Below are 25599 nucleotides of genomic sequence, written 5' to 3' on the forward strand. Positions count from 1 at the left end.
GCGCTAGTGTCTTGTAATTTAAATGACTTGGTAAACGTACTTAGCCAAGATCAAATACTCTCCTCGGTGGTGTTGATGTCAATCAAACTTCATTTTTTTCTGAAATGATTTCTGTAATTCTGACTTTAAATAAATTTAGACTGATTATCTTTACCATTTACCTAAATTAGTGAAGCTGTAATAATTATATACAACACAGGAATATATATGATGAAATGTAGACACTAGCATTTCTCTTAGAACTTACTGAGAAGAAGAAAATGTAGGTTTCTGATAGTAAGGCAGAATAGACACTTTGAAAAGCCCTACAGCTATAAAACACTTAAATGTTGGATATGTTTTTTAAAAGTTCTTTAATATACATTAAGCTCACAAAAATTAAGGGAAACATAAAGGGCCAACAACACAACAAAACAGAACAGGGAACTTAAATCAGAGTCATTAAAACAACAAAACAAAACATGGCAGTTGGGATCAAAATACTAAAACAAAAGCTTTGGAGATTTGTGGGAGTAGGAGACTTTGTCTGTGGGGATCTGAATCTGAGACTTTTGATAAAGCTCTTCGGACTTTGAGGTGGCTACATCCCCTCGGTGAAAGCTTAAGCTGGGGGAAGAAATGTACCTATTGGCTAAAGAAGTCAACAAGGAAACTTGTCTGTCTTCCTAACAAGTTGGCATAGCCTCCTTTCTTGATTTGTTACCATTGTATTGGCTTCATAGGAGTATGGGGTTCTAAGTTATATTTCCTGCATGATCAAGGAACCTCTAAGTTAAGAAATAAAAAAGTTGGCCGGGCACAGTGGCTCACACCTGTAATCCCAGCACTTTGGGAGGCCGAGGCGGGTGGATCACCTGAGGTCGGGAGTTCGAGACCAGCCTGGCCAACATGGTGAAACCCCATCTCTAATAAAAATACAAAACTTAGCCGGGCATGGTGGCGCATGCCTGTAATCCCAACTACTCAGGAGGTTGAGGCAGAAGAATCGCTTCAACCTGAGAGGCGGAGGTTACTGTGAGCTGAGGTTGCGCCACTGCACTCCAGCCTGGGCGACAGAGTGAAACTCTGTCTTAAAAAAAAAAAAATTTGACACCCAACAAAAACAAATGCAAATTCTCCATGGATGAAACGGTCTAAACGTAGGTCCCTCAGATTTCCACAGATTAAATCAGGCTCCCTGTCCTCAAAATATTAGCAAGCACACAAGTAAAACACCAAAAGTTTGAGTCACCAGAACCAAAGAGCGAGATTTAGACCCACAAAGGACTGTAGGTACTGCACTATTGAACATTGACTGTTAGGTAGTTATATATAAAATCTTTCAAGAGATAGAAAATGGACTTAAATATGAGTAAAGAAGAAGGCACTATCAAATATTTTAAAGTCATTGAAATTACAAACCCAAAAGATGTGCTCAACGGCAATTTGAGGCAGCCGAAGAAAGAAAGAGTGAAGTAGAAGAGAGAGTCAAAGAGTACACAGCAAGGATCTCAGAAAGAAAATGGAAAATATGAAAGAGGAATTGATAGGCAGAGAACACCTATAAAAATGTCTTTAGGTTGAACCAGGTGAGATTGCTAATATTTGATGAATTTTGATCTGTAAAATTGCAGTTTTGTATGAGTTAGCCCAACATATCCAGTAAACCTAGACAGTTCTAGAAAGAGCATGAGGGAAAGACAATGTAGGAAAAGAAAAATGTCTGAGAATTTTCCATAAATGAGATGTGCAAATCCTCAGATCCAGAAAATACAACAAACAACAATATAATAATCCATTCCTAGACACCTCATGCTGAAGCTACAGAACCCAGTTGGGCACAGTGGCTCACACCTGTAATCCCAGCACTTTGGTAGGCCAAGGTGGGTGGATCACCTGAGGTCAGGAGTTTAAGACCAGCCTGGCCAACATGGTGAAACCCTGTCTCTCCTAAAAATACAAAAATTAGCTGAGCATGGTGGCATGTGCCTGTAGTCCCACCTACTCAGGAGGCTGAGGTAGGAGAATATCTTGAGCTGGGGAGGTGGAGGTTACAGTGAGCCAAGATCATGCCCCTGCACTCCAGCCTGGGCAACAGCAAGATTCTGTCTAAAACGACAACAACAACAAAAACTACAGAATCCTAAAGGAGAGGAGAAGATCTTAAAATAACTAGAGAGAAGACAGATCACTTATAAATGAATGAGTTCCACAGCACACTTTTCAAACTGTTGTCAAGAATTAGAGTAAAAACAAGACATACTCAGATAAAAACAGATTTTTCTGTCAGTAATCGTCTAATAAAAGAACTACTAAAGAACGTAATTCAGGAAAAAAGGAAACTAATTTTAGAAGATAGGTCTGAGATGTAGGAAGAAATAGTGAGCAGAGAAAATGGTAAACATAGATAAATCTAAACAAACAGTGGGGACATATATATCAGTTGTCTAATTTGTGGGGTTAAAATGATAGAATAATAATGCTAGATAACAAAGCATATAAGATGGAAGGCAGATTATCAGCGTTCAAGCATTCTAAGACTTTTGTATTATTTGGGGGAAATATATCAATATTGATTAACCTCACTTTTAAAAGTTAAATATGGAGGGCAGAATTTCAAGGGTAACCGCACACACAAAAAATAGAAAGTGGTTGGGTGCGGTGGCTCACGCCTCTAATCCCAGCACTTTGGGAGGCCAAGGCAGGTGGATCGCTTGAGGTCAGGAGTTTGAGACCAGCCTGACCAACATGGTGAAACTCTGTCTCTACTGAAAATATAAAAAATTAGCCTGGCGTGATGGTGGTCACCTGTAATCCCAGCTACTTGGGAGGCTGAGACAGGAGAATCACTTGAACCCGGGAGGCGGAGATTGTAATGAGCTGAGATTGTGCCACTGCACTCTAGCCTGGGTAGCAGAGTGAGACTCCATCTCAAAAAAAGAAAAGAAAAAGAAAATGTTTCTTCTAAACCAGTAGAAAAAAAACTAGAACAATGAGAAAGAATTCAGTCAATGCAAAAGATGACAAGAAACTAGGGGAAAACGCATAACAAGCAGAATAAACAGAATACGATAGTAAATGTGAATATATCTACGATCTCAGTATTTTTAAATGATTAATCTAGACTGCTAGAGGGCATATTTTGAAAGATGAGGAAAAGTCTATTAATAGTTTATAAGGTACTTACAAGGGAACACCTAGAACATTAAGACACAGAAAGATTGAATATATGGGCATACCTCAGAAATATTGTCAATTTGGTTCCAGACCACTGCAGTAAAGTGAATATTGCAAGAAAGCAAGTCTGACAATTTTTTTTGGTTTCTTAGTGCATATAAAAATTATGTCTATACTATACCATTGTCTATTAAGTATGTCTTAAAAAGCAATGTAATACCTTAATTAAAAAATACTTTATTGCTTAAAAAATGCTCACAATCACCTGAGCCTTCAGCGAATCATAACCTTTTTGCTGGTTGAGAGGTTTTTTGTTTTATGCTTATAGTTGCATATTGCACCCTGCAGATCAGGGTGGTGGTTTCTGAAGGTTGGGGTGGCTGTGGCAATTTCTTGAATAAGACAGCAATGAAGTTTGCTGCATCTATTGACTCTTCCTTTCACAAAAGATTTCTCTGTAGCATACAAGGCTGTTTGATAGCATTTTACCCATAGTAGAACTTCTTTCAGAATTGGAGTCGGTCAGCATCTCATCCATTCGTATTTGATCATGAGATTGCGGCAATTCAGTCACATCTTCAAGCTCCACTTCTAGTTCGAGTTCTCTTGCTATTTTTACTGCATTTAGAGTTACTTCTGAAGCCTTGAACCCCTCAAAGCCATTCATGAGGATTGGAATCAATTTCTTCCAAATTCCTGTTAATGTTAGTATTTTGACTTCCTCCCATGAATCATGAAGGTTTCGTAATGGCACCTAGAATAGTGAATTCTTTCCAGGAGGTTTTCAATTTACTTTGCTCAGATCAGTTGAGGGAACGTCTATCTATGGCAGCTGTAGCCTTATAAAATGTATTTCTTAAACAATAATACTTAAAAGTTGATATGACTCCTTAATTCACAGGCTACAGAATGGATGTTGTGTTAGCAGGCATGAAAACAACGTTGATCTTGTATATCTCCATGAGAGCTCTTGGATGACCAGGTGCATTGTCAATGAGTGGTATTATTTGGAAAGGAATATTTTTGTCTGAGCAGTAGGTCCCAACAGTAAGCATAAAGTATTAACATTCACTAAACCATGCTGTCATCGGATGTGCTGTCATCCAGCCTTTGTTGTTACATTTATACAGCACAGGCAGAGTAGATTTAGCGTAATTCTCAAGGGCCCCAGAATTTTCAGAATGGTAAATGAAGTGTTGGCTTCAGCTTAAAGTCCCCAGCTGCATTAGTCCCTGTCAAGATAGTCAGCATGTCCTTTGAAACTTTGAGGCCAGGAATTAACTTCTCCTCTCTAACTATGAAAGTCCTAGATACCATCTTCTTCCAACAGAAGACTGTTTTGTATACTTGAAAATTTGTTGTTCAAGGTAGCCACTTTCATCAATGATCTTAGCTAGATCTGGATAACTTGCTAACACTTCTACATCAGCTCTTGCTCCTTCACCTTGCACTTTTATATTATGAAGACGATGTCTTTCCTTAAATTTGATAAACCAACCTCTGCTGTCATCAGACTTTTGCTGCAGCTTCCTCACCTCTCTGAATCCATTTATAGAATTGAGAGTTAGGGCCTTGTTATAAATTTGGGCTTTGGCTTAAGGGAATATTCTGGCTGGTTTGATCTATCCAGACCAGTCAAACTTCCTCTGTATCAGCAATCAGGCTGTTTTGCTTCTCTTCTTCTCTTCTCTTCTTTTCTCTTCTCTCTCTCTCTCTCTTTTTTTTTTTTTTTTTTAAAGTCTTGCTTTGTCACCCAGGCTGCTGTGCAGTGGTGCCATCATGGCTCACTTGCAGCCTCCAACTCCTGGGCTCAAGCAGATCCTCCTATCCCAGCCTCCCTAGTAGCTGGGACTACAGATGTGAGCCACCATGCCCAGGTAGTTTTTTAACTTTTTGTAGAGATGGAGCTATGTTGCCCAGGCTGGCCTTGAGCTTCTGAGCTCAAGTGATCCTCCTACCTTGGCCTCCCAAAGTGAGATTACAGGGTTGAGCCATTATGTCCAGCCTGTTTTTGCTTTCTTATCATTCATGTGTTCACTGGAGTGGCATTTTTAATTTTCTTCAATAACTGTTTCTTTGCAATCACAATTTGGGTGTTTAGTGCATGATGCTCTTGGCCTGTCTTTGCTTTTGACATTCCTTTCTCACTAAGCTTAAAAATTTCTGATTTTTTATTTCAAGTAAGAAATGTGTGACTCTTTTACTTGAATATGTAGAAGCTATTTGTAGGGAATTATTATCTTAGGGAATAGGGAGTTCTGAGGAGGGAGGTCTGAGAATGGAGAGAGAAATGGCCTGTTGGTGGAATAGTCAGAACACACATAACATGTATTAATTAAATTCACCATCTTACAAATGAGTGCACTTTGTGGTGCCCCAAAACAATGACAATGGTAGCATCAAAGATCACTGATTACAAATCATCATAGCAGATGTAATAATAATGAAAAAGTTTGAAATATTTTCAGAATTACCAAAATGTGACACAGAGACATGAGGTGAGCATGTGCTGTTGGAGAAATGATGCTGATAGACTTGCTTGATGCAGGGTTGCCACAAACCTGCAATTTGTAAAAAATGCAATATCTGCAAAGCACAATATAAATGAAGTGCAGTAAATCAAGATATGCCTGTAATTGAAGGGAAAACATATACCGGACAAGTACTAACCAATGGAAAACTGATGTGTTAATATCGGTGAAATAGACTTAAAATGAAAAATGAAGAGGATCCTTAATAAGATTCAATTCCCTCGGGGGAAAAAAGTCTAAACTGTGTATACCTAATAAAAGTATTAAAATAGATAAAGCACAAATATAATTACAAGGAAAAAAACAGCTAAATCCACAATCAAAATGAGAGAGTTTTAATACATTCCTTTTAAGTGATAGGAAAAAATAAAAACAGATGCAATAAGTATGGATATAGATGATTGGACTAATGTGATTAACAAATTTGGCCTCATGGACAAATGTAGAATGCTACTCCAGCACATAGAGAATATAAATTTTTTTAAAGCATATCTGGAACACTCATAAAAATTGACTACATACAGGGCCACAGCACAAATCTCAGCAAGTTTCATATAAATGAAGTCATGTAGAATATATTCTCTGATTCCAGTGCAAGTAAAGCTGAAAGTTAATATAAGAAACCAATTTTGAAAACTATATTTGAAATTTTAAAATACATGTTATGAATACTTTATGGTTTGAAGTAAAAAATACAAATTTAAAAATAGAAATGAATGATAATTACTATGTATAAACTTGTAGAATTTGCTAAAATCTATCTACAGGGAAACTGTATAAACCAAAAAAAGACTGAAAATCAGTGAGTTAACCTAACTTAAGAATTAGGGAAGAGAATGGAATACATCTGGAAGAAAAAATGAAAGCAGTAATAAAGGTAAGAGAAGTAAATGAAATAGAATACAAAAAATGTAATAGAAACTACATACAGCCAAAAGTTCTTATAAATGACTAATAAAATAATTTAGTTAACAATTAAATCATTAGTTAATAAGTTGCTAGTGACACTGATCAAGAAAAAAACATATATACTTTTAAGAATTAAAGGGACTATATTAATAGCTATAGTTGTAGCAGAGAGTAAAAAGATAAAAGTTAATGAACTCTATGACAAATGTGAAAACTTATCTGGTCACACACCTATAGTCCCAGCTACTTGGGATGCTGAGGCAGGAGGATCTCTTGAGCCCAGAAGCTCTGAGCTGTAGTGTGCTATGCCAATTGGGTGCATACACTAAGTTTAGCATCAACATGGTGATGTTGAGGAGCAAGAGAACACCAGGTTGTCTAAGGAGGGGTGAACTGGCCCAGGTCAGAAATGAAGTAGGTCAAAACTCCTATGCTAATCAGTAGTGGGACTGTGCCTATGAATAGCCACTGTACTCCAGCCTGGACAACATAGTGTGAGACCCTGTTTCTTAAAAAGAAAAAAAAAAAGAGAAAAAATTGAAAACTTAGATGAAATGGCAAAATCTTAGAATTTTTTTTTTATCAATGCCAATACTAGAAGCAATACAAATCTCATGTAGTCTTATAGCCACTAAAGAAATTGTATTGCTGGTTAAAAATATTTCTGCTAAGAAAGGACCAGATCCATAGAATTTTACAGGAGAACTTTCAGGAAATCTTTTTCTTCTTTCTCTTTCCTCTCTGCTCCGCTCTGTTCTGCTCCCCTCCCCTCCCCTCTTTTTTCTTTTCTTTTCTTCCCCTTCCCCTGATTCCTCCTTCTTGCTTCTTTCTTTCTTTCTTTTTCTTTCTTTCTTTCTTTCTTTCTTTCTTTCTTTCTTTCTTTCTTTCTTTCTTTCTTTCTTTCTTTCTTTCTTTCTTTCTTTCTTTCTTTCTTTCTTTTCCTTTCTTTCCTTTCTTTCCTTTCTTTCCTTTCTTTCCTCCTTTCTTTCTTTCTTTCTTTCTTTCTTTCTGTCTGTCTGTCTGTCTGTCTGTCTGTCATTTCTTGTTCAGAACTTTCAGGAGATCCTTTTCTTTTTTTTCTCTCTCTCTTTCTGGAAATCTATCATTTCTTGTTTTGTTTTTGGGGGACAGGGTCTCGTTCTATTGCCCAGGCTGGAATGCTATGGCATGATCATGGCTCAATGTGGCCTCAACCTGCTGGGTTTAAGTGTTCCTCCCACCTCAGCCTCCCAAGTAGCTGGGACTACAGGTGTGCCACCATGCCCATCTAATGTTTTTTTACAAAAATTTTATTTTTGAGATGGAGTTTCACTCTTATTGCCCAAGCTGGAGTCCAATGGCACAATCTTGGCTCACTGCAACCTCTGCCTCCCGGGTTCAAGTGATTCTCCTACTTCTGTCTCCTGAGTAGCTGGGACTATAGGCGCATGTCACCATGCCTGGCTAATTTTTGTATTTTTAGTAGAGATGGAGTTTCACCATGTTGGCCAGGCTGGTCTTAAACTCCTGACTTCAGGTGATTCACCCGCCTCGGCCTCCCAAGTGCTGAGATTACAGGTGTGAGCCGCCACGCCTTGCAAAAATGAATTTTTTTTTTTTAGCGATGGCGGTCTCACTATGTTGCCCAGGCTGATCTTGAACTCCTGAGCTCAAGTGATCCTCCCACCTCAGCCTTCCAAAGTGCTAGAATTACAGGTGTGAGCCGCTGCACCTGTGGTAATGATTTCAACGTTTTACAAGTTCTTGTAGTGAATGAAAAAAGAGGAAACTGCCCAGCATATTTTATGAGGCTGGGATAACTTTGGTACTGAAACCCAACAAGGAAGTATGAAAAAGTGAACCTGGAGTCCATGAATATATATATAAAAATTATAAACACATTAAAGGCATCATCTCTTGCCTAACTTCCATGATCTGTTTCTGAAACTGATATGTTCCGTGTAAACATGCTAGGCAGAAACCTATTTCCCGTATTTTAAATTGGAAAAGTTACAGTGTATTACATATCAACCCCAAACACTCAACCAGGTTCCTTAAATGTACTAAAAACCAGCAAAATTCCTATACATAGGTAGGAAACTTTAGGATATAAAATGCTTAAAACATCATTTTCTGATTATCAAATTTTAGATGTAATTGTTAATTAACAGTTGCTTGTGTGCAGTAACTTGGCGTCTCCATGCTGGACACATACAAGCCATGCATATTCGCTGTTGACACACTATTCATACTGCTTCAGTGTGTAGACAATTTGAATTTCTAACAATTCTGATGTTCTAACAATTGTATTTGAAATGCAATTTGAGAATCTACTCACATGTTGTTTTAAAATGTGTATCAAGCTTAAATATAAAGCTTTAAAATATTAGCCAAAACTTGCTATTGATATTTGCATGTCTTATGAATACTGGATAATAAAAGGAATTCTACCTGGGAGACATTCTTCATTGTATGCCTATAGTGGCAAACCAGATCCAGCAATGTATAAAAAGCAAAATATACAAGTTTATTCCAGGATTAAAAGGTTAATTTGACATTAGAAAATCTTTTACATGCAATTGACTTTGTTAAATATTAAAAGCGAAAATGATCATCAGATGCAGAAAATACATTTCATAAAATTAAATACCTATTCAGGGTAAAAAGTTTTAGCAAATTTTTAATGGAAGACAGCTTCTTTGTCCTGACATCTACCAAAAACCTGCAGTATTTGACTTGTAGTATTTTAATCCCATATTCGGCCATCTTGCTAAATTCTCTTATTCTAATACCTTGTATTTGGGGGTGCGAGTTGTTTTGGGTAGATGGTAGGTTTGTTTCTTTCCTTCTAAGCCATACAACTTTTAATTTTTCCTGTTTCTTATACTGGGTAGAAACTCTAGTTTCTACTAGTTATAGAAATAAAAATAAAAGTAGATGAAGACCTCGTTCACATTTTGACTTCATTAGACTTAAATGTGAAAAGGAAAACTGTACATTTTTTAGAAAATAGTAGAAGAAAGTATGTTTAAGACCTTAGAGTGGGAAAGATTTCTTAAGTAAGATATAAAAAGCACCAGCCATAAATAAGTATATTGATAATTTTTGTCAAAAGTTTTTTATCAAACACCACCATTTACAAGACAGAGGGTAAGTGTTCAGAAAATATGAGTAACCCCTATGAATCAATAAAAAGAAGACTAAAATAACCCAGGAGAAAAGTGAGTAAAATATATCAGCAGGCATATTGCAGAAGAGAAAACATGAATGGCCAATACACAGTAAAATGTGTTCAACCTTGCTTGGTGTCAAGGAAATGCAAATTGAAACCCCAAATTAGATTCGGTAATCATTAGATTACCGAAAATTTAAGAGGCTTTGAGCTTTCTGTGCAGATGGTCATTATTTGCAGATGACAGTTTTGTTTCTTTCCTCAGAAGAAACGTGATGATAAACAACTAGAACTTGGGAGTATAAATTGGAACAATCACATTAGAAAAAATGAGTTGGCATTAAGTAGAAGTTAAAGTTGCACATGCCTTTCAGGCAACAATTCTGCTTCTAGGAATTTTTCCAGAGCATTCATCCAACCTGCAGGGACTGGGGAGGGGTATCTCATTACCCTAGGCCCTGAGAGATGAGGAGATAGATATCTTGGACACATCTGCAATTCATTTGTGAAACCCTTGCACATATGCATCTTGAGATTTGTAACAGAATGTTTGTAGCAAGCTTTGTTTAATCTTTGGACAGTTCCAAAGTCCATCTGCAGGAAAAAGTATGATATTATTCATAAAACAAATATCATATACAGCAGTGAAAATTAGTGAACTACTACACCTATGCATATCAACATGAATGAATCCCATGTTAAATGAAGACTGTGTCCTGTAGAGGAGCTTTAACAAAAATCATTCTTTTGATTATAAGAAGCATTAACAATATATACAGGAGAAAGAATTTCCTGTAAGATCTGTTATTGAATTTATGCTACCTTAGGATCTTAAATTTTTGTATAATTGGTTGTTTTAAAACCCACAGCTCATCCAAAGTACTTCTATTGCTTTCCAGAAACAGTACCCAACCTTAAAAATGAAAGTTTATTTTAAAGCCTTCTGTGATGTTATTGAGATCTATGTAAATATTTAAATGTATATCTTTAATATGCATGGTATTAAACTTGTCACTTTGTACATTTATTTTGTCAGACCTGCTCGTGTGTCTTTGGTGGGCTTTACCTAAACAGCATAACCTCCTGGGGCAAATATACTTTTGGACAATTCTATCTTTTTAACCAATTATTTTATACTCATCTACTTTTAAGCTAATTATTGTAACTATATAGTCTTGGAATTCAGAACGATAGTTTATAAAACAAGCAGCTGTGATCAAAGGTAACTTGGTTGTCTAGGCTTGTTCTTTTTTTCTTTCTTTTTTTTTTTTTTTTGAGACAGAGTCTCGTTCTGTCTCCAGGCTGGAGTGCAGTGGTGCGATCTCGGCTGACTGCAACCTCTGTCTCCCAGATTCAGGCGATTCTCCTGCCTCAGCCTCCCGAGTAGCTGGGACTACAAGTGTGTGCCACCATGCCCAGCTAATTTTTGTATTTTTTAGTAGAGACAGGGTTTCACCATGTTGGCCAGGATGGTCTCGATCTCTTGACCTCATAATCTGCCAGCCTCAGCCTCCAAAAGTGCTGGGATTATAGGCGTGAGCTACCGCTCCCAGCCTGTCTAGGCTTTTTCTAAACAAGGGTTTTGATTTTTTTTTTCTCCTTTAGCAATGTATAAAAAAAAAAATACCATAAATAGTTAATACTTACTTAAGGCTTAGACTCTGAGGGCTGTTTTCTAAAGTCAGACTTTCAGTGTTTTGCCTCTCCTGTTACTGTGAAATATTAGCTTGCCTTCAAATTGAACTTTCAAGATTCATGGTTTTGCTTAACAGTTTGACATTAAGCCAGTTGAATTTGACTGCTTCACTCTCTGCGTTCAGGGTGGATTTCCTCTGCCTGTGGCAGAAAGTGAACTGAATTTAGTGATGGAAATCCTGGTTTCTGCGCCTTGCTGCACGAATACCTGTTGACCTTGGGCAGATAACATGTCCTCTCTTAGTTTTCTCATCTATAACATGGCTTAACACTACTTATTCTGCTTGTCAAACTTGTGTGGAAATCAAATAAAATGATGTCTTCCTTAAAACTCTGAACTACTGAGTTTTATACTAAGATCCTATTCTACATCATTGGTGTACCTTTTCATGATTGGTGTGCTTTTTCTTCCTTCTCCTAACCTCAATAACAGCCAGAAAGAATTTTGGAATAAAGCACTATGGGTTTGTCTTACTCCTTAAACTTGATTTCCTGGTGGTGAATTTGGGTTTATTGCGAGTTACTTTGAGGTGGAAAAATGGAACTTCTGGAGATAACTTTTTTTATCATTAAGAAATTACAATGATAAAATGAATAGGTAACAGTACAGTTTTTCAGAACCCTTTCTTTTGCTAGATTTTTACTTTTCTTTCCTTTATATACCCCTATAGCAGAATCCCTAGTGTGTTAATTAAGAACATAGGCTTACTGTCAAATTCCCTGGGATGGAATCTAAGTCCACTGTGGCCCTTGAGGAAGTAACTTAACTTCCATTACACCTCAATTTAAAAAATCTGTAAAATGGAGATTATAATATTGCTTAGTGTATAGGGTTGCTGTGTGGTTTAAATGAGATAACATATGTAAATTGCTTAGCACAGGGTCTGGTACTTAGAAATGTTCAAAATGTTTTAGTACTGATTTAGTATTGATAATTTCTGAGAATGTGTTTACCCTTCCATTCTTTTAAACTTAAGTGATAATTTCGTGTTTTCTGATACAGTTTTTCTACATATGTTTATATTCTATATTCAGAATTTAGTTTTCAGTTTTATTGCAGGCATGAACTAAACTGTAGATAAATTTTAATGTTTAAATATTGCGCTTTAATTTTCGGTAAGAAATGGTTAATATCTAAGAATTATTTATTCTAGAGTTTTCAAATTATTAACCAAAATAGCATCATAATATAGGAATTTTTTTGTTTAGAGTTTAAAATCTGAAGTTAAGAAAATTTATGAGGCCTGCCACTAAAATATAAACAATAAGAGGGCAGGAATTTCTTTTCTGATTTGTTTGTCATTACATCTTCAGTACCCAAAATAGGGCTTAGCAAATAGTGGGTGGTCAGTGGAAGTTTGTGGAATATTATAAATGAATTTTGTGAGCATAGATCCTTATTTCAGGCTTTGGTTTCCTTATTGCATTGTAGCTGTTTTTTCAGTGTGTTTTAAGCTACTTTTAAAGATCTTTTTAAAGACCAGTTGGCAACAGACATTTTTAAGTACACAAAAATAATGAGAAATGCAGTTTGTGTGAAACTTGGTGTGGCCTCCAAGCTCAGTTGAGGCTTGAATGAAGAGATGATGTGCTTATCCCTCCAGCGTGGGCTGAGAAACCACAAGGAGATGTATCATAGCTTAGTTCCTTATTTCAAATGAGAATTCCTACTATAGTGAAATGTACAAACAAAAACAATCTAGTACCACATACAAATAATTTTGTATCTTTGATATAATCATTCTTCCAAAGTTCTTTCTTAATATTTAAGTGGAACTTGGTAAGAATCAGTTGTATTCAGATTCTAACTCTTAAAGAGCCTTAATCCTGGCTGGGCACAGTGGCTCATGCCTATAATCCTAACACTTTGGGAGGCCAAGGTGAATGGATTGCTTGAGGCCAGGAGTTCAAAACCAGCCTGGCCAACTTGGTGAAACTCTATCTCTACTAAAAATACAAAAAATTAGCCGGGTGTGGTGGCAGGCGCCTGTAGTCCCAGCTACTGGGGGGTCTGAGGCAGGAGAATCACATGAACCTGGGAGGCGGAGGTTGCGGTGAGCCGATATCACCACTTCACTGCAGCCTGGGCAACAAGAGCGAAACTTCGTCTCAAAAAAAAAAGAGAACCTTAATCTTGAGATGTACAAATTGTCTGTTGTGAATATTCAAATTCATTTTCTTCTGTCATATAATGGGTTTTGTCACCTTTATTTTTTATTGTACTGATTATGGAGTTTTTTCCACAGTTCTTGCTTATTCATGTTGATATTTTCAAAAGATTACCTCTTCTTGCTCCTTCTAAATCTTCTGGCTCCTTCTAAACCCTTGTCCCTCCCACTGTGTTAAGACCAAAACAAAATTGTCTGGGAGAAACTAATGTTTATCATTTTCTTTATAGTCTTTAGCAAAAGAAGTTAGAATTATCTTAGGCTACTCTGGAATTTCACAACCTTGCTATTAGGAACCCTTTACATCTGCTGAATTCCTTGTTAACTTAAATCATTTCCTCTTTTTCTGGAATTTTGGAATTGGCCGATTTCCTCAAAATTCCTTTGTATACTTTATTCAATAAGTATTCCTGTTTAAATGTAAATTGAATCACGATATATTCTAAATGTATTAGGGAACTTTTGTTTGAGGACTTCCTTTTGTAAAGCCAGTAATTACCTGTTAATTATGTTTTATGTTTGTTTTCTTTTTGGTTGTTAGTGGTAGTTTTTTGTTTTAATTTTTTTTAGATTTGGATTTTCAAATATATGGTCTGCTTAAAGCAGGGTATACTTAGAAGTGACTTCTAAAGTCATTTTTAAACTTTCTCTTCTCTGGGTTAAGATGCAGTGATACAAGCAGTAATTTGAGGTTTCCTGCGCTGAATATTAAGTTGGTTCTTTTCTAAAAATGAAAACAGCTTCAGTCTCTTTTAGAATGTACCGTAATCTCTACTGAGTAGAGGGGTTGTTAAAGGTAACATTAAATCTCATTACGTTAACTGTACTTTCTTTGTGCCTAAAAGCCGGTTTCACTTTGCCCCCCTTCTTGTGTGCTGCAGCTGGTGGATAGTGAAGTGGTCATGCTTTCTGCGCACTGGGAGAAGAAAAGGACAAGCCTCGTGGAGCTACAGGAGCAGCTCCAGCAGCTCCCAGCTTTAATCGCAGACTTAGAATCCATGACAGCAAATCTGAGTAAGTCCGGTGTTTTCATTCATTACTCTTAGGAATGAAAACAACTTGGGCAGGGTTTGGTGTAATTGCAAAGCTTTTTAGGAACACATGAAATTCTGGGTTAACAGGATTTTTTGGAAAATCATGATTTCTACTTAATTTCATATTTTGATTAGTTGAGCATTTGACAGAAAATGATGTAAAGCGTAGAAATTAGTTCTAACTGTTTCTGCCTCAGGTCAGCTCAGGACACATAATTATAATTATGTTGATCTTAAAGTGACTCGGTTTGTCTTTGTTGACATTTGGTCTCTGTTTGAAAGCATACATGTAGAAAATGGATTAGGTGACTTTGTCCTGACTGTAGAATGTATTCCAGAAATTGTTGCTTTTAAAATTTAGATCTGCTAGAACTTCATGTCTTGTAGTGGTTTTTTTCCTCTTCAAACGGATTAGAGATCAAACAAACCTGGTTAAATGAGGGTACTTGTGCTGGGTGTGGTGGTGTGTGCCTGCAGTTGCAGCTATTCTGGAGACTGAGGCAGGAGAATTGCTTGAGCCCAGAAGTTTGAATCCAGCCTGGGCAGCATAGTGCGACCTTGTCTCAAACAACAGCAACAACAACAACAACAACAACAACAACAACAGTGTAAATCAGGGTACCAGTTTGGCTAAATTTATACTCTGGAAATTTATTTTTTTGGCATTGTTCATTTGGATGGATTATATTGGTATTCTTTTTTTCTTGGGTTTATATTCAGAAAATTGTCTTTTATGTTTGATGATGCCACATCTAAGGATAATACTGTAGCTTACTATTTCCTAATCAAGCTTAAGATCTTAGTAAAGTAGGAGGTAGGAGCTGTCTGTATGAGCTAATAACCTGTTTTAGTCTTTTAGGTGGGAAGCTGAAGATATTCTATTATCTCCTCCTGTTTTTAATATTGCCTTATTCAAAGCAAAACACAACGATATACAAGGCAAGTAATTTGCAAGTCATAAAACAGTTTGTTGTATGTGAACAAAATAGATACATAGTATTTGGAGTGCTGTTGCTGATAGCAGTAGCTATCGTTTGTTTATAGCACCTACTCTATGTCAGAGATTATGAGATGCTTTACGATACTATCTGTAATTCTCACAAGAACCCCACAAAAGTAGCTTTTATTATTCCCGATTTACAGATAAACTAAGGCTTGGAGAGGTTTCAACTTGCTCAGGATCATAAAATTTATAAATGCATCTAGGATCCCAACCACATTGATAATATCCTCCATATCAGTATGAGGCAGTAGGATGAGGTGATGAGGCAGCAGGATGGGGGCTCTCAGTAGGTCTCGATGAACTGTATTCTTCAAGTCCCCTGGCTGTTGCCACGCCTTTCAGGGTCAGTGTTTTGTTATTTCTGAAGGCAGGGCATGGAAAGGAGATTCTGGGTCTTAGAGAAATGTGAAATGGCTGTCGTTGCCCTCTGCATTGGTTTCCTCTTACCGGTATAGTAATGGTCCTTCCCAAGCCTTGGACATAGCCTTTAAGATGTTTGGAACATTCTTCGTAGCCACTTTCTTTCAGCTCATCTTTCTGTATCTCTTTGAGTCACTTGCTTTTCATTGGTTGTATGCTTCTTTGCAGACATGTTCTCTTATGATAACCTCTTTTATTTCCCCAGCTGAGAGTAAATCTGTTTACAGATGGTTGTTGTTTGCTTAATACCACTCTACTGATTAAATGCATCTGCCACAATTCTAATTATTTTCATAGTCAATTCTGTTTAGGAAATGCAGGCTCTATAAATCTTTCATAGAATATAGTGTATGTTCATTCCCAATTAGGATTCTGATATCCTGAAAAAGGTTTGATGTTTAGTGATACATGACCTTATTCTTCAGAAACTGCATTTTGGCTTCTTAAATGGATGAGATAGGCCTTCTAGATGTTCACTTGAATCCTTTCTTTTTTAGTAATCTGAGAACATCTAACACTAAACACAAGTGAAAGCTAAAAGATTATCTGATAACTGTTCTAGTTAGTAACTTCTAAATTAATTTGAATCATTTTTTTCCCTCTCGTCTGTGTCTAACCGATATTGAGCTCTTTTTAGAGAGGTAGTTCAGATTTTTTTAGAAGGTGTGTCTGGATGGTGATTTTTCATATGTTGCCAATCTGAATTATCTGTTAGCCTTTGGAATGCATACTTCCTTTGGGTTTTAATCTATTGCTGTTATTTGCCTGGTATTTATAATTAGTAATGAATGACTGTGGAAGATAGTATATCAAAACTTGGAATTTTAGAGACCTAGTTAGTATTTGTTGGCCTAGAATAAGCCCAGAGAGAGATGTCTTAAAATCATGAGGCTTTTAGCTAAGCAATTTAAGCTTTATAGAATCAGTGCTGATGATATTTTTTTTTTTTTTTTTTGAGATGGAGTCTCTCTGTTGCCCAGGCTGGAGTGCAGTGGCACAATCTCCGCTCACTGCAAGCTCCGCCTCCCAGGTTCACGCCCTTCTCCTGCCTCAGCCTCCCAAGTAGCTGGGACTACAGGCACCTGCCACCACGCCCGGCTAATTTTTTGTATTTTTTTTTTTTAGTAGAGATGGGGTTTCACCATGTTAGCCAGGATGGTCTCGATCTCCTGACCTCGTGATCTTCCCGCCTTCGCCTCCCAAAGTTCTGGGATTACAGGCGTGAGCCACTGTGGCCTGCGATGATATTCTTTACAGTAGGAAAATAAACACTTTGAAGCCAAATTTGATGAAGTTGTGTAAACATATATCTGCACCATTAATGTACTTTGTGAATTCATTTTGATGTATATATGTATCATTCTTAGATTTTGGAAACATTTAGTGTTTTAAATGCTCACTCATTTACTGGGTTTTTTTTTTTTTTTTTTTTTTTGAGCCTCAAAATCTCTCCTATTATCACCCAAATACCTTGACATAATATTACAAGGCTTAAATAGTTAAGCAATAATAAAAAATAAAAACACACTTAGAAGAAAACAGCGATTTTATTTGGTCACATGGTTCCCCTAACTTCTTTGAACTTGTTGCCCTTTCACTGTCAGATGTAACACCATATCCTGTCAGTCCCTCATTTTCCAGGCTGTTTCACTCTTTTGATTTTACTTTGTTCTCTAGAGGGTCTGCTTTTATTGAAGGGTACAGGTTGTATCTTATGTGAGCAATTTGGACTTTCGATGATGCTTTTAGCTGTGTTATCCCATGGCTTCATTAGTATGACTCCTGGTACCTAGCCCCTTGGGAATTGTTAAGTTACAGCAGATGATTCATTCATATTGGTTTCAGTCCAGCTTGCAGAAGCCTATTTAATTGATACTTACTGATAAGGTATGTCATTTTAAAAATAAGTAATAAAGGTATGCTGGGAACTGGAAAACAAGGGCTATGAACTTACAGATCTGAGTTTGGCTTCCAGTCCTACAACTTCCTCACTTTAAGAACTGTGCAGATTTCTCAACGACTCCAAGCTTTAGTCTGCTTGTCTGCAAAATGATGATGAGCATACCTGTCTCGTAGGTATTTGGAGGATTAAATGAGATGATAAACGTAACCACTTAGCACAGTGCCTGGTACATGCTGGGCATCTGCCACGCACTACACACTGTGTACAGACTCTGGACACACAGCAGTGAACAAGGGTGGGTATCTGCCATCAAGATGTCAACATTCTAATGGGGACCTCTCTAGCCTTTGTGAATTTACAAAACCGTTATTCTGTGACAGGAGGGTTTGGATGGAAGTTATGCAATTTAGCTTGTGCTGCAAAACAGTTTAGAATGCAAAACCACAACATTCAATGTGGTGGTATTAGTATTCTGTACATTGAAAGTGTGTAAGCATACAATGGAATGTTTTTATTCTGTGAAAAACCACAGTGCTTTTTAATCATAAAACTGGAAAAATATGTTTGAAAAGTATATACTGAATTCTCTTGAACTTCCACTAGAGGGTAGTATAATCCTATTCCTTTGTTGAAATTCAAAAATGTTAAAGCCTTGTGTTTGAATTCTATTTCTTAGTTTATTTTATATGACCTATTTTAAAAAGACTGTTCCCTTCATCTAGAACAGAAGATTCTGAGTTTTGTTTTTGTTTTGAAATTTTAATTTTTTTTAGAGACAGAGTCTAACTCTGTTGTCCAGGCTGTAGCACGGTGGTGTGATCATAGCTCACTGCAGCCTCAAACTATTCCTGGACTCAAGTGATCTTCCTGCCTCAACCTCCCAAAGCTCTGGCATTACAGGATTGAACCACTGTACCCAGCCAGAAGATTCTGTTAATTCTTAGATAACAATTCTTAGATATAAGAGAATGGCAGCCATATACTGAGTTGTCTTTTTCTTTTGATTTGACCTAGCCTGATATAGTATTACTTTGCTTTCTTCTGTACAGAATTTTAAAGGGCATCTAACAGAGAAATTATCATAGCTCTGTTGGTTTTTCATGAACTAGATTATCGTATGTCCAGGTTCCTTTCTGAGGTTAGACCCTTCGAGAGGCACATTAATTCTCTTAGACATCTTTTAGGCTACTACATAGATCTCATTTGTTCCATAATGGCTTTTGCAAGTTAATGTACCTCTTAAAGTTTCCTTATTCATACCATCGTTACCTTATTACCTTAGTACATAAAAGTGTAACGTAAGCATTTGAAGAGTCTTGTGGTCTTTCAGTACCTGGCCTCTGTGACCTGTGGGTTTGCAGCCAAAGGAGATTTCTTTGTTCCATGAGGCTAATTATTTTGTTAGAAAAGAACTCATTAAGTGGGAAATAATTTTACTGTGCTGCTTCATTCTTTATATATTAGTGGTTACACTACAGATAATATGTATTTGAAACAAATGGCACAAAGAAAAATTCCAAACAGAATTGTTTTTCCTCTGGGACGGCCTTCTCACAAAGATTTGTGAAGCTCTTTTTTGCGCAGCTGTCAGGCATTCCCAAATGGCTTTTCACAATAAAATTCTACCTATCTCTTCCACTGATCACTAAATGAGACATATGCTGTTGTTATAGTGAGCAAAATGGTGAGACTTGAGCTTGTTGTAAAGGTATATTTGTGTCCGTGGAGGCCTGCTAGTATTTTATGTATATGCATCCTAAGTTGGTTACCAAATGTACTCATGTATGCAACTTGTTTTGCAACAGGAAATGAGCAGGCTGTGACAGGAAAATTAAATTTCTGCCGACTTAAATTCAACATAAAATATTCAGAATACACATTATGTATGTACTTGTCATTATTATATGAAGAGCTTTTTTAAGTTTTTAATATAAGAAGGGATGAAAATTTTTTTAATACCAATTCTTTTATATTTTATTACTGATTTCAAGTCTACTAATGTTAGAGTGGAAAATTTTCATCACTTCTTCTGTTTTAAGTCACTGATAATGTGACCTGGTTTAATATACTAAAAGGTATCATCATGTTGTTTAATGTTTTCTAAGTTCCTTGCTTATGTTTATTCTTTTACAAAATTTGGCATAATCTCTTAATATTTAAACTAGATGACCAGGAATAGATTTGCCTTCTTGGTTATTTTACATGTTAGAGTAGTAGAATCATTCTATCACCAGCAATTATTCTTTATTGAATTCAACAGGCAAGTTATTAGGGGATAGCAAAGAAGCAAAAATACAGTCTGCACCTTTAAGGCCCTTACTGATTCCTGAGAGAGATGAGAGGACACAACTAGTTGGATGATACCAGTCAGAATGTGAGTCCTGTGTGAGGCTGAAAGGTCTGGGGAAGCACAGAAGAGGAAGGGAGCCCTGTGGGAGGAGGGCGGGCTGCCACTGGTCTAATCCTGAAAAGATAGGCCGGGGTTAGGGACAGGCAGAGGCAAGGAGGAGGAGGCACCAACGTGCAGGACTCATCTTGTTTTGCTGTAATGTAGAATATGTGAAGGAAAGAAGTGAAGTAAACACAGTTTGTGGCCAGAGAGCAGTAGGTCTCTGAATGATAAGGAGTTTAACTTGAAAGGGTTTGGGAGCCTGTGAAGCTTTTTAAAGGGAAGAACATAAATATGAATTTGGTGTTAGCAGTCAAATGACCACTGACTATTTCAAGCATTTTTAGTCTAAATTTGTCATTCAGCACAAGAGCATGATGCTGTCCTATTCAGAAGTATGTACAGTGTGTTTCTCATTAGGAATTCCAGGTTGATAAACCACTTACATGTTTTCATCTGGTCCCCACGTTATTAACAAAAGAGTGACTGGGGCAGCAAGTACAATTTGTACCTAGAACAGAATTTCTGTCCATGAGAAATTAATTGGCCTGCCTAGAGATCAACCTCATTTAAGTTCCTGGCCTCATTAGCTCTGTAGTCAACCAACAGAGCTAGAATCTAAATGGAAATTGCCATCTGTCCAGATAAAGATTAAAAAGGTAAAAAGAACATACACATTTTCCAGCATAGAATAATTGTTGGCTCCATTACATAGTTTCTTTTCAGAAAAATCATTTGAAATTTCATTCCTTTTACCAGTAGATCTTAAGTCTAAGAATATAGTCTGGAAAATAACTTATAGGTGTGTAAGTTTGTAAGGTGAAAATGAAAATGTTGTTGACATTTTGATCTAATAGATCCATAGATCTTGTTTACATCATAATCATTACTGGTCAATGAAATTATTAGTTTTAAATGACTTTTATTAAATATAAAACTTAGCTAATCTAAAAATTTTCTCTATTTTTTTTATATTCAAACATTAATTATTTACTAACTGTCAAGTATTAAGTTTAGGTACTTTGGCTCATTTAATCCTTTTAACAGCTTTGCAAGATATGTGTTGTTAGCTCTCTCTTCACAGACAAGGATATCACATTGCATCTCATCTGGCAGGAACAGAGCTGGGTTTTTAAGCTTGTGCTTCAAAGCCTAGCTCTTAACCAGTCCCCCATATGCTAAGCATACGTGCATGATACTGAATGCACCAAGTAGCTTAGAGTTAAATGGAGTCTATATTAAATTTAACTATTCTAGTTTTTATCACTAATCAAAGTGAAACAACCTTTTACATAATCCTATTAGCTATGATAGTCTTTTATACATTTTAAGACCCTGTCAGACTAGTTATAATAGAATGAACTGAGTATTGCTTCTTTAGTGCTGGGAGTACTAGTTCCCAAGCTGAATCTCCTAGTCAGTTTTTCATTTAATAAAACAAAAAACAACGTAGGCTGGGTGTGGTGGCTCACACCCGTAATTCCAGCACTTTGGGAGGCCAGCGCAGGAAGATCACTCAAGCCTAGGAGTTCAAGACCAGCCAGGTCATAGCGAGGCCTCGTCTCTACAAAAAAAAATATATATGTAAATGGCAGTACATCGTTTTGCCTGACTCCCCCATATAAACTGTTTATGTACCATTTGTGACATTCTTAAAAATCTTAAGTATAGTTATTGGCTAAAATTTAGATTTTACAAATTGTTTCATTTAAGCATTCCATAATCACATATAGTAGCTGTTTGATGTGGTCCCTGAAGCTAGGTTCAAAACCACCCTGAACTACATTATTATTAGCCGTTTCCAGATTTACCAGTGGTTTACAGTGATATATCAGTATGATAAAAGTCAGTACCTAAAATGTCTGAAGAAAACTGCTAAACTGCTTGTCACCATATTTTCACTTTTAAATAAAATTTATTCCCCCCCACCATATTCATGTTTTTAAGCCTTATACCCTAGCAGAGGGGAGAGGGAGTTTTTATAAGCACAAATATTTCGTAGAATTAAAATTCAGGATATTAGAAAGTGTCAAAAAAAAAAAAAAAAAAGAAGGAATAAGACCTACTATTTGATAGCACAGTAGGGTGACTATTGCCAATAATAACTTAACTGTATATTTTAAAATAAAAAATGTAATTGGATTATTTGTAACTCAAAGGATAAATACTTGAGAGGAGGATAAAAAGACAAAATGTCAACACTTCTGGATTATCTAACAGCTGTTTGGATCAAACAAAGATTAAAAATAAAATCTTCATTAATAAAAATTCATACTTTAAGAAAATTTTTTTAACTTAATAATTCTTTTCAGTTCCAAGATCCCATTCAGGAGACCACATTAAATTTAGTCATCTTGTCTTCTTAGGCTCCTTCTGGCTCTGACAGTTTCTCAAACGTTTTTGTTTTTGATGACCATGACAATTTTTTGAGACATGGTGATCAGATATTTTGTAGACTGTCCCTCAGTTGCAAATTGAGTACTTTGTAATATTTTGGATATCAGTCCTTTATCAGGTATGTTCTACAAAGATTTTCTCCCAGTTTCTGCCTTGTCTTTTCTTTTAAAAATTTTAAAGTTTTTGTGTATTTTTTGCTTTTATTATTATTTTTAATTGACACACAATTGTGTATATTTATAGGGCACAGTGTGATTTTTGATACATGTACACAGTGTGTAATAAATCAAGGTGATCAGCACATCCATCTCAAACACCATTTTTTTTGTGTTGGGGACATTCAAAATCCCCACTTTTGCTATTTGAACATATACAGTAAATTGTTATACTGTCCATACAGTGCTATAGAATACTAGAACTTATTCTTCCTATCTAGCTGTAATTTTGTATCTGTTAACTTTGGCTACTGCCCATCTCCCCAGCAGCATCTAGTAAGCACTATTCTACCCTCTACTTCCCTGGGATCAATGTGTTTAGCTTCCACATATGGGTGAAAACATACAGTATTTATCTTTCTGTGCCTGGGTTATTTCACTTAACATACCTTCCTCGAGGCTCATCCGTGTTGCTGCAAATGATGGTACTTAAATCTTTTTTTACAGCTGAATAGTATTCCATCATTTATATGTAACACATTTTCTTTATCCATTCATCTGTTGATGGATGCTTAGGTTGAATTCATGTCTTGGCTATTGTGTATAGAGCTGCAATGAACATGGGAGTGCAGATAACGCTTCCAGATACTGATTTCCTTTCCCTGGGCTGTATTCCCCATAGTAGTGGGACTGCTGGTCATATGGTAGTTCTACTTTTGATTTTTTAAGGAACTTCCATACTGTTTTCCATAATGGCTATACTAATTTAAATTTCCACCAACAGCATATGAGAACTCCCCTTTCTCTGCATCCTTGCCAGAATTTGTTGTTTTTGGTCTTTTCGGTAATAGCTATTTTTTTTATTATTACTTTTGGGGGTAAGGGGGTACAAGTGCTTGTTTGTTGTTTGGCTGTATTGCATATTGGAAGAGATTGGGCTTGTAGTGTACCCAATACCCAAATAGTGAACATCGTACCCAATAGGTAGTTTTTCAGTCTTTGTCCCTTCCCACCCTTCCCCCTTTTTGGAGTCCCTAGCGCCTGTTATTTCCATCTGGCAATAGCTATTCTAACTAGGGTGAGATGTTATCTCATTGTGGTTTTGATTTGTATTTCCCTTATAATTAGTGATGTTGAAGATTTTTCCATATACCCGTTGGCCATTCATGTACCTTCTTTTGAGAGATGTCTATTCGGTTCATTTGCCCGTTTTTTAATAGGATTTTTTTTTAATTTTTATTTTTTGCTGTTGAATTGTTTGGGTTCCTTGTATAAGAATTTCTTGGGAATTTTAATTAGTAGGGCCCTTATGAAAAACAGTATGGAGGTTCCTCTGAAACAAAACAAAAGGAAAATAGAACTCCATATGGCCAGCAGTCCTATACTAGGGATATATTCAAAGGAAAGGATATTAATCCCTTGTGGGATGAGTCGTTTGCAGGTATTTTCTCCCGTTTTGCTGGTTGTCTTTTCAGTCTTGATTTTTTTTTTTTTTCCAGGCAGAAGCTTTTTAGTTTGATGTAATCTAGTTTGTCTATTTTTGCTTTTGTCACTTGTGTCTTTGAAGTCTTCTCCATAAAGTCTTTATCCAAACCAATGTTCTGAAATGTTTCCCGTATGTTTTCTTCTAGTAGTTTCATGGTTTCAGCTCTTACATTTAAGTCTTTAATCCATTATGAGGTGATTTTTTTCTAGGGTGAAAGTTAGGGGTCTAGTTTCATTCTTCTGCATATGGATATTCACTTAACCCAGCATCGTTTATTGATGAGACCATGTATTTCCCAATGAATGTTCTTTGTGCCTTTGTCAAAAACTGATTGGCTATAAATATGTGGATTTATTTTTGGGTTTTCTGGGTTCTCTGTTCTGTTCTAGCATGTCTGTTTTTATGCTAGCATCATGCTGTTTTGGTTACTATAGCTTTTTGTAGTATATTTTGAAGTCAGACAATCTGATGCTTCCAGCTTTGTTATTTTTGCTCAGGATTACTCTGGCTATTCAGGGTCTTGTGTGATTCCATATGAGTTTTAGAATTTTTTTTTTTTCCTATTTCTGTGAGGAATGTCATTGGTGTTTTGATAGGGATTGCATTTAATCTGTAGATCACTTTTGGCAGTATGATCATTTTCACAATATTCTTCTAATGCTTGAACATGGGGATGTCTTTTCATTTTTGTGTCTTCTTCGACTTCTTTCATAAGTGTTTTATAGTTTGTCATGTAGAGATCTTTCATCCCCTTGGTCTCAAACTCTTAGGCTCAAGGGATCCTCCTGCCTCAGCCTCCCAAAGTGCTGAGATTACAGGTGTGAGCCACCGCACCTGGCTCTTTCCTTCCCTTGGTTAAATTTATTCTTAAGTATTGTAATTTTTTGTAACTATTGTAAATGGGACCGCTTTCTTGATTTCTTGCCCCCTGCAATTTCATCGTTGGTGTATAGAAATGCTACTGATTTTTGTATGTTGATTTTGTATCCTGCAACTTTACTGAATTTATTTATCAAGTTCTAAAAGTTTTTTTGCTGGCACTTTTAGAGTTTTCTCTACATAAGATCATGTCATCTGCAAACGGGCATTTCAACTTCCTCCTTTCCTATTTGGATATCTTTATTTCTTTCTTGTGCCTAATTGCTCTCTCTAGGACTTCCAAAAACAGGCAAACATTTGCATCACAGTAAACCTGTAAGTGT

The 25599-nt window shown here is 36.4% G+C and overlaps 1 protein-coding gene across 3 annotated transcripts in view; it reads left to right on the forward strand.

The window, feature by feature from the left end:
* The window catches only part of DTNBP1 (dystrobrevin binding protein 1), a 150817-nt gene that overhangs the window by 25884 nt on the left and 99334 nt on the right, over nucleotides 1-25599 (forward strand). For 2 of the 3 annotated variants that reach the window (XM_015135592.3, XM_015135593.3), the window contains exon 5: nucleotides 14492-14624. In XM_015135592.3, coding sequence (XP_014991078.1) covers nucleotides 14492-14624 — 133 coding nt within the window. Of the gene's footprint in view, nucleotides 1-14336; nucleotides 14407-14491; nucleotides 14625-25599 lie in introns of those variants that run through there. The other variant, XM_078000936.1, reaches the window with a different exon arrangement.

Source organism: Macaca mulatta, chromosome 4, assembly GCF_049350105.2.
Source record: "Macaca mulatta isolate MMU2019108-1 chromosome 4, T2T-MMU8v2.0, whole genome shotgun sequence".
Taxonomy (NCBI): Eukaryota; Metazoa; Chordata; class Mammalia; order Primates; family Cercopithecidae; genus Macaca; species Macaca mulatta.